This window comes from Phytophthora infestans, genomic scaffold (genome assembly GCF_000142945.1).
Source record: "Phytophthora infestans T30-4 supercont1.29 genomic scaffold, whole genome shotgun sequence".
NCBI classification, from domain to species: Eukaryota; Oomycota; class Peronosporomycetes; order Peronosporales; family Peronosporaceae; genus Phytophthora; species Phytophthora infestans.
Genome location: NW_003303730.1, coordinates 1,355,703 through 1,365,586, shown reverse-complemented (window position 1 = coordinate 1,365,586; position 9,884 = coordinate 1,355,703). Strand labels below are relative to the sequence as shown.

Below are 9,884 nucleotides of genomic sequence, written 5' to 3'. Positions count from 1 at the left end.
TGATTAGAGAGGATTTGGGTTGTCTAGCACGGATGCAAGTTGCCTGTGGTGGATTAGCCATGACGAGCAACACACCGTACGAAATGACGATTGATCTGGTATGAGTGATGTACGGGAAGGCAAGATCCACCAAGACTTATCTCGGATCCACCCTTACCTGGATTCACTTAGGTGGATATGGGATATACTATGTACCAGTGGATCGAGTGTAGATCCTATGAAGGAATGGGGGTAGGTGCCATCCGAAGGTGGATCTAGTAGCCACGGCTAACAAGAAGTCAGGATCCACCGCGAGGTACCCCGGATCCCATACTTCCGAGTTCGGATCCAAGGAGGGAGGATCCCGCAAAGAGGGACCTGGATCCAGGGTATAGGGATGATGGATGCAGTGGATCTCGAGCTTTCGTGAGACAATGGAGAGTACAAACGGTTGCGAGATGATGTTGGACGATTGTAGAGCTCAGATCCACGACGAGTGTACATTCACAGTGAATTGGATCCAAGCGACCTGGATCCGGATGAGTGTACCCATAATAGGGTGACTATAATGATTACGCCATGAATCCGGTGGATCTGAAGATAATACAGCTGGGATGATGGGTCAAGGGAAGAAGGGACATGCAGCCGAGCCTGGTAAGGGATTTAACGAGTGAAAGACATAGAAGGTAGAAATCCAGGCAGGTATAGGCTTAAGTATCAATACAGAACCTCATTTGCACCATAACACGCAAGTGCCTTCCTGCCCTCAAGAACCGGAGCTACATTGGCCGTGCGAGCTCGGAGAAGGTTGGGAATTGCGAATCTAGTGTTGGTAGTGATAACTGGATAATACATTGGCCAGTTCCTACAACCTAGTGAGCTTTCCCATACACGTGCAGATCCGACGGGTTAACCGAATTTACTACTTGGTCGGTCATACCCTAGAGGCTATCAACTCTCAAGATCCCGTCACAGGAGGCGGCAAGTACGACACAAAGGAGCTACAAAGGCAAGGGAACACACCCGCAAGGCAACCCTACGGCCAGATCCACGATTTAGGCCCCGGATTCATAAGCTCGAATATTCGCTTAGGATACGGAACCATCCACGGACGCAGAGTGAAGATTTTCCACTGCTGCTCCACCCCATCCCCACGTCTCGCCAAGACACTCAAGCTTCACCACTTGAACTCTTCGGAAGTTACCGAGAGAGCAGATCTCGCCCTACCGACGGGTACACAAGGTGAGGAAAGTTCAGCAGAACACGGATCATCGGGGGACCCCCTCCGTTAGTCGGTGTCTGGGCGCAGTTGGTAAGTTGGATCCGGCAATCTCGCAGATTTTACTGATCCCGCTACATCACACCTGCGCGTCATACTCACGGATATACTACTTGGTCGGTAACTCCTCTACGGTTCTCTAGACTGAAGATTCTACTATAGGAAGCGGCAAGTACGACGCAAAGGAACTTGAGGATAGAAAACACAGCTCAAACGTCAGATCGCAGACCTAGGTCGTCAGATCCAATAAGCTTGGGTAACTCGCTCGTGACCTGGATGTAACATTGGTCGTAGAATTGAAGATCTGCCACTACTACTTTACCCTCTTGCCAAAACCATTAAGCTTCACCACTTGGACGCTTCATCAGTCCCTGAAAGGGCAGAACCTTTCCAACCGTCGGATCCACTAGGTGAGGAAGTTCAGCAGATCACGGATCATCGGAGGTCCCCCTTCGTTGATCGGTATCTGGACATTGGTGGGATTAGCAATCTCACAGATTTTACCGACCCCGCTACACCACCATGCTTTGAATCAAGATGCGCTTGCTGCGCCTTCCCCCAGTCGATCTCTAAGTTGATGAGCTTGGAGCACTTATCGCTCGCACACACATGTGGGTTAATTTCGGGATTTTGTCTGAAAGGTAGCCATCATGAAGCGTTCTCCGCGTCAAACCTAGCCTTCAAACCAAGCATCGATTCATTTCGTGGAGCGGCGTGAGGCAAAAGACGTTGTCAAGACCGGAGAGCTGGTCACGGTCTGGCTCGTAGGCAAATTGTGGTATTTTGTCATATAAGCCAACCTGATAAAACCAGCCATGGGCCCGGTTTTCTGGTGACTACTGGTTCTTGGGCCAGGTTGAATCATGGTTTTTGTTAATCCACTAAAATCCAAAATTCAATCACTTGCTAACACTGGAAACAGTCACAGATGAAGTCCAGCACCGAGCTGACCATCATTCTTTTTCGTGGCAAAGGACAATATAACAAAACTCCTTTATCTAGAATAATTTTTACAGTTACTAGATCCAGTTCATAAAATCTTAGCATCAGTCCAGAAAAAAGCTAATTTAGCAAGATACAGTATCACTGTAGAAGGAAGTAACGCGGTGATAAAACTTAAAGGGGTTTGTTATCGTAATAGATAAATATGGATGAGCAATCGACTTGACAGTATTCCCTTACTTTATTTGATGGGTTGCATTGGAAAACAAGCGTTGGTTTTACGTTAACGAAATTCGATGCTGTCGTTTCGCCACTTCCAAGAGACAGATGAATCCGTCGTTGATGAGCTCAATCGCGGATACAAACAAGTAGAGAGCCCCAATGAACATGATCGTGAAGAGAATCCCCAAGAGAAGACTTTGCTGGAGTGTATGCGTCTTTGCTGGCCCCTGATCTTTCGAGCTCTCCCCGTCGTCGATAATCACCGTGACATCGTTCGGAGGAGGCAGAGGCATCACTTGAATTGCCATTGTAGTTGAAGAATGATGAGGTTTCTTGACCGGGTGGGCTGAAGTTGGCTAAATTAAAAGTGGGCAACGACTCTGATCTGGCTTGACCTTTATGATGTCCACCATAACGACCGAGCATAAACGGCACTGATGCCGACGCCATCATCAGGAGATTCAAATTGATTCAAAAGTTGATGGGGCTCTTTCAACAGCTTTACGCGTAAGGTGACACACGATAGCCTCCATTTGACGAGATGTACCATGAGCTGCTTGCCTTTTATGGTGAGAGTGAGGGGCTGCAGTCTAGCGTGAGCTATCCTCACATTTGATTCGAAAGGATATCCATATATTGAAGACGCTTCCCCGATAACTCTGCGCCACTTTTGTGGTAATTACTTTTCTGGAGAGCTGTAGTTGGTTGTCGTCCGCCGACACCATCGCGTTTTCCGCAGCCAGGGTTTCACGGCCGTATCCGCAGCGAGTTCTAAAAAAACGTGGAAGCTGACAACGATCATCTGCGACAGCGTGGGCGTTTCAAGAGAGATCGAAGACGATGGCAGGGTTCGATTGTGCCTCGAGTGCGATGGCACACTGTTAGTTATTAACAGGGCGTCGCTGGCCCTCCTCGGCTTCGTACCGTAGTAGTGTACAGTGTGTGGGCACTTCACTCAACAATGTTGAGAGAAGAATATGTCATATACCACCCACCCAGCAATAGCGAATGGATTACTCGACTCGTGTTGGTCACTGGAAACGTGTTGCTCACCATGGCTGAGACTAGGACGATGCCCGGCTCAAGGAGGGCTGCAGCGGTGAGTACACTTGACGCGTGTCTACGGCGAAGTTGCCATGCGCAAGTTTCCCTTTTTCGGCTCAAACTACAGGACAGCAAGTCCGAAGAAGTTGTTAGCAAGAACAGACAGGGAGTTGCGTTGGAAAGGATCAAATGTTACATGTTTAAATACGTTAAGTACGGGAGGTTTTGGCATGGCCGGCGATAGTTTAGTGTTGTTGCATGCCCTCAAAAAATTCTGGTGACGCTCTCATTGACGGGATTCTCGTCACTGGCGAGTAAGAACCAGTAGGAACGTGAACAAGTCTCCGAAGAATGTGACAAAAGCCACGCAGCCGTAGAGGAACCCGGACGACGCCAACGTGTACAGGGCGGCCAGGAAGAGTTTGTACTTGCGGCTCGGGCGCTGGACCACGAGCTCCGTCTTGTCCGAGCTGTCGTCCTTGGAGGGGAAGACCACAACGGTCACGTCGTCGGTAGGCGCCATAGGAGTGATCTGGCTGTGAGTCATGGTGGGCGGGAGCGGGCAAATTCGAAAGTGAGGGAGGACCTGGTCTCAACGGCGGTGGAGGCATAAGCAAAGGGACAGACGATGATGGTCTCGGCGCATAATGTCCACTTAACCTGAGTATAAGCCATGCTGTGACGCACGGCCGAACCTGATGTGTCGGCGGTGCCGGAAACGGATGGAGGCCTGAGATACATGTATAAAGTTCACTTTAAGCTGTATGACGCAGGATAACATGCCGCGACTGCTTGCTGTAATACATGTACTACATGTACATGACATCAAAAAGAGTGTTTTATCACTATTTAGTGCACTCAGGATAAGAGATCAGGATAAGGAAAGACAGCACTGGAGAGATGGTCGGGCATGGCTGAGTGTTTAATGGGGGACGCGACGGTGGACGGGGACGACGGCGTGTTGTGGCGGAGCTGCGTGTGCAGGTGCTGGAACTGTTGACGCGCACGGAGGGCGTTGGCCTGCATCTGCTGCATCGCGTACAGCTCCTGGATCTGCGCTGCGTAACTGGCGTGGAGTTGCTGCAGCTTGGCCGCCAGCTGCTTTTTATGTCGTCGCTTAAGCTGTTTGCGCTTGAGATAGTCGTGCGCCACGTTCCGACGCCAGTTGACGCCCGAAGCAGCGCTCGAGGATTTCTTGGCGTGCGACGCGCAGCTGCAGTCCGGATGCTTGTAGATGCGTTCGCGCTCGGCCAGGAAGTTCATCTTGAGGCGCTCGTTCTGGTGCGAAAACTGCAGAAGCAGGTTAACCTGTTCGATAGTCGCAGCAGCGCAGTCAGCTTTAGCGTCGTCGGCGTCGGCAGTGGTGGCCGTAGTCGACGTGTACTGGTACATGGTCGCAGCCAAGAGCGAGCCCTCGTCACTCAGGAAAGGCACGGACACGAACTCTGGCTCGTACTGCTCCAGCTGCTCCAGCTCCTCGTCTAGCGCGGCCTCTTCCTCAGTGGTCTTGGGCTCAGCATGTGTCTCTTTCTCTGGCTCTTGAGCAACAGTCTCTTCCTCGACACGAGGCGACGTCTTTCGGCCGCGCTTGATAGCTGCAGGCTTCGGTGTCGCCGCCTTCTGCTCCGTCGCCACCTCTGCGTCTCCGGCGCTGTCCATGTCGGCGAACAACGCTTGCGCTTTCATGCGGTGAGTCTTCTTCCCGCCCTTCTTAGCCGCGTTGCTGCTGGAACTGAGCTGCGTCAGCAACGCCGCTGCATCTGCGACTTCTTCCTGGTTGTCCGTCCGAGGGGGAGTCCACTGCAGTTCCTTCAACGCCAGTAGCTGTCGCTCCACTCTAGACAGCTTGAGCTGTTCAGGGGTGTTCGGGTTCGACGAGCCGGAGGACGACGAGATGGATACCACCGGAGACGCGGAGCTGGTCGACGTCTTGCTGCGCTTCGGAGTCGTGACGCTGTCCCCAGCCTTGTCCTGATCGTCCACCTGCTTCGCTTTCGTCTTCTTCTGCGTCGTGTTTCGCTTGTCTGACATCTTGTCGCTATCCTGTCGACTCCGCTTAGCCTTGCGTCCCGTTTCCTGGAGCTTCGTGGTCGTCTCTGGACGACTGCGCTTCTTCAGTTGCTGCCTATCATCGTCCGAGTCGCTGTCACTATCCGAGCTGCTGACGCCTCCGAGATCCCGCACGATACTCCGTAAATCGCTCTTAACCTGTGAGTGCTCCTTATCCTGCATATTACGGTGTAAGAACGAGTCCAAGCTGCGTACGAGAAGCTGGTCCTGATTCGCTGCCACGACCATCCACTTTTCCTTGTCCGGAAGAGGAAGCACCGCCAATAAGCCGCTCGTGTTGACTCGCGTGAGGTCCGAGAACTGCGCCTGGAAGTCCAGCGACGGGTCCACGAAGAACTGCTCGTAGCCTTCAATATAATCCAGAGGTGTAGCCATGCCGGTCTCCTGCTTGGGCTGATGCAAGAACACACTGCCGTCGCTGCACATGCCCACCGTAAAGGGTGCCTTATCCTGTCCCGCGACTTTACTCACCGTCCGCATGTGGCGCTGCGTGTCTTCCGTGCGTCGCCGACTCCCGCGCGGGTTCCACGCACGTAGCGAGTTCGCGTGTCTGGACGTCAGTTGAGCTTCACGGTGCGCGCGTTGCTCCTTAACAGACAGCGGCAGGCCCAGATCCATGCGACTAGCCGACTGGAGATCGATCACCGCGAGGGATTCGCTGCCTCCGTACGCGTAGTCTCCATACACCGCCACCGTATCGACCGTCTGCTTGACGTCAGTGTGCGATTTCTTACGGACCGTCACCGAGTTGTGTGCCGCGTCAAAGTCTTCCTCCAGGTGCCAGATGCGCACGTTCTGGTGCTCCGACTTGGACAGAAACTGGTCACGAACGGTGGGGTGGAATGAGATGAACTCCAGCGAGATGCCGTTCGTCTGCTTGTCGAACACGCACTCCCAGCGCCACTGTAAGTCACTCGTCTGGTGGAAGCGCCACATGTGCACGTTCTTGATCCCGATACCGCAGAGTAACCGGTATTCCGTCTTCTGGCTGCCTTTGTGGTACAAACTCTTGGCTGCAGCAAAGCCCTTGAGTTTGGCGTCCGAGTACGTGTGAGAAACGGCCTTGGCGGACGGCTGCCCAAAGGCGTTGGCGGCGTCTTCGTCTCCACTGTCGTCTGCGGTCAAAACCTGCGTCTTGTGCGCCTGCTGCACGTCTGTGGACGACGGGAGAGCGATGCTGTCCACTTCGAACGCGCGGATCTCGGTGGAGCCGCGGTAGACGCCGGCGAAGATGAATTTCCCGTCCTCTGGGATAGCTACAGTCACCATGATCTGCGTGTACATGCCTCGCGGCATGATTTGGTCCAATAGGACGCCACGACGGAAGACGAGAGAGTCCTTAGTGAGAGGGTAGAGATACACCATCCCATTGTAGAAGCCTACGACCAGGAACTTGCCGTTCGGAGCCACCGCGACGGACGAGACGGTCGAGGAGACGGAGAACTGATACTCGAGACCCACAGGCGGCATGGACGCGCTGCTGGTTGTGGACAGGGCGGGGCTTTGCGATAGAGACTCTCGTACGACTCGCATGTTGCCGATCGTGGCGGCATCGAAGGTAACCTCGGCCTCGTCACTGGAGTACCCTTCATCTTCTTCTTCCGAGCTGGACGAGGAGCTACTGCTCTCTACAGGCTCTTCGCGCGTCTTCTTCTTGTCGCTGCTGTGCTTGACTGGAGTGGGGAACTCCAATTTCCTGGTAGGATCAAGACTGACGGTCGTGGACAGCCCGGACGACGGTTTGTCGGTGTTTCTGCGGTTGGAGATGTCCTCAAGCACACGTACAGCCTTATGAAGGCTCTTCTTGTGCTTAGCCTTAAGACCGAACTTCCTGCTCTTCATGTCCTGCGCCTTAAGCTGTGAGGACGGCGTAGAGAGCCCCTGCACGCGCTTGAGGGGCTTGATCTTGCGTGTCGGCTGACCGCTCAACGTGAGCTTGCTGTGGGGCTTCTGCGCCGGTTCTGGTGATAGGAAGGAAGGGGAAGCGAACGTCTTCTTCTTGCTGTCGGCTGTGCTACTGCTTTTGGCCGGCGTGGAGGCCGCGATGAGGGCGGTGACGCCATTGCCGGACGATTTGGATGTGCTCATTGCCAGCACGATTTCTCAAGCTGTAGCGGTGCGTGGACGTTTGTTAAGGCTGAAAGCTGCACACAGGACGTGGTGGATAGAGACTATTATAACTGCCAGCCCGATGAACAGGCGTGTGTTGGTGAGGAGCAGCGACGATGCGACGTGCACGGAGCGTCTTGCGAAATGAATGCGCGGGCAAAGTTCGCGCCAAAACGCAACATTATGTGGTTCACAGTAAAAATTAAATTCTCAAAATATTATTTCAGAGGGGGGTGGCTTTGACTTCAGTAATACAGTACAGTAGTACTGTAAGCACGATAGCGCTCCAGACCAACTATGGGCCGATCCTAACCGGGATCGTGACCTGTCGGATCGTGAGCGATACCTGGGGTTGCGATCCTGTCGTTCTTAACTGGATCGCGACCTGCCCACACAACGCAATTGGAACGACACAAACACTTTAACTAAAAAGGTTTAATCCACATTTTGCTATCAGTGCTGTATGCGCATCATTACAAGCGAAAGAAATAAACTAATAGGCGGGAAATATTGCATATGCGCTCCGCACATAGACTTCTACTACAACCCTTTATGGAGCACTTCTTCTCAATTGGTGTGCTGGCGCCGCTTTCCGCCTGCCTCACGATCCGGCGATTCCTGAAAGGTCGCGAGCTGTGACGGGGTCACACAGCACTTTGCACTAGAGGAAGTCGGCTTCCGAGAGCATACAAACTCTCAGCGAGCCGTAGTTCACAGGCTCCTTTTGTCGAAGGGAGCGAAGTGACCAGTTTAAGGTAAGTGTAAGCTAACTGTATTTATAGCTAAGCTTGAGTTCAATTTACAAACTTAAAGTCACCTTTAGCAAAGCTATGTCCTTACCCAATGGTTGGCCTTTGACGACCCTGGTAGGTATTCCAAAGTGTAGATATGTCACACTTCCAATCCCCAGGCTTACCCTCGGGGCTACGTCCTCCGTTACATCCCCACTTAGGTTCGGTTTACCGACCAATCAGAATGAGGAAGTGTACGTCACAAACCCTCATTCTCAAAGTCGAAATACATCGACTTGGCTGTGAGAACGCGGCGAAGGCTCACTTTATAGCTAAAGCCTCGAGCAGCGGCTGAGCGCTCTTCTTCTCGGTCTCCACATCGACCCTCAGCATGCGCTGCGAAGAGCGGTGCTAAAACTCTCTTTAAGGCTGTTGCCGGAAAAGGGGCAAGCCAAGAGCACTAAACCTCGCGGCAAAGGCTCTGCGCTCCAGGAGGCCACTAAGGTGGCTAGGAGACGATCGATTCATCTGGTGGCGCGGCTGCGAGCAAGCGTGCAAGCAAGCGCCGCAGTCCGTCACCTTCCGACTCTCCAGACAACTGACCGAGTACCCGGTTCGTTGAACGTGGGTTCGGCTCGGCCTGTGAGGACGAGGCCGAGTCCGGGAGCACTCACAATGCTCCTGTGGGCTCCGTGGGAGGGTACACATCAGTGCCCAGCGAGCACGACAATGACGTCGTGCACTCGCCCGCTAGTGATCACGGTGATCACAGTCCCAGGACGTCTGTGCCCACTGAGGGTCCTGTCACCATAGCTAAGGGCTCTCTCAAAGCTGGCGACGACGAGGAGGAGAAACCTCTCAAAGATCTCTCGCTAGCCGAGGGTCATACGAGTGCTAAGGCCACTAAAGCCGAAGGCGCCAAGCCCTCTAAGAAGCGTACGGCTTCGAAGTCTCCACTCCGCGAGGAGAAGAGGACTGGGTACTTTTATCGGAACCTCTTCGGTTCTTCGGATGAAGAGGACGAGGAGGAGAAGGAGGAGGAGGGTGCTATGTCTGAGCCCAAGGAGATCACTAACGACCTCGACCAGCAGCAGGAGGACTTCTAAGCTGCCCAGCGCACGCGTGGGGGTCCGGCAGTGGCACCCGTCAGCCAGGGAGCTGCCATCAACTCAAGAGGGTATTGGCCTCCCGAGGAGAGCTCTGGGGGTGACCTCTTCCTGGAGATTCTCGTAGCTCCTCGTGGCCTTGTTGGTGGTCGCACTTTTAAGGGCGTTTACGAACGTACCCTGGTCTAGAAGGAGCAGTCGTTTGTTGGCAACTTGGAGGCGGCCCGGTGCGTGCTTCTCGCGCCGCACCGAATCCCTCTAAATGACTTCACGACTTGTCGTAAGAAACTCAAGAACCGGGGTAGTCTCTACCCTCTCTGGGGCTCCCTGGGTTCTTCCCGAGAACTATCCCAACTGGAGCTCATGTCAGGACATGTTCTGGGCTTGGGTGGAATCTCATCC

The 9,884-nt window shown here is 53.5% G+C and overlaps 2 protein-coding genes across 2 annotated transcripts; both read right to left on the bottom strand.

The window, feature by feature from the left end:
- Positions 1-3,770: 3,770 nt before the first annotated feature.
- Positions 3,771-3,989, bottom strand: PITG_13610 (uncharacterized protein; the record flags this gene model as incomplete). The annotated part of the gene is made up of 1 exon (XM_002899761.1): positions 3,771-3,989. The coding sequence occupies one exon, from the start codon at positions 3,987-3,989 to the stop codon at positions 3,771-3,773; it is 219 nt and encodes a 72-aa protein (XP_002899807.1).
- A 273-nt stretch (positions 3,990-4,262) lies between these two features.
- PITG_13609 (uncharacterized protein) lies at positions 4,263-7,624 on the bottom strand (the record flags this gene model as incomplete). The annotated part of the gene is made up of 2 exons (XM_002899760.1): positions 4,263-5,404; positions 5,633-7,624. 2 exons carry the CDS (start codon positions 7,622-7,624, stop codon positions 4,325-4,327), a joined length of 3,072 nt encoding a protein of 1,023 aa, XP_002899806.1.
- Between the last annotated feature and the right edge of the window lie 2,260 nt (positions 7,625-9,884).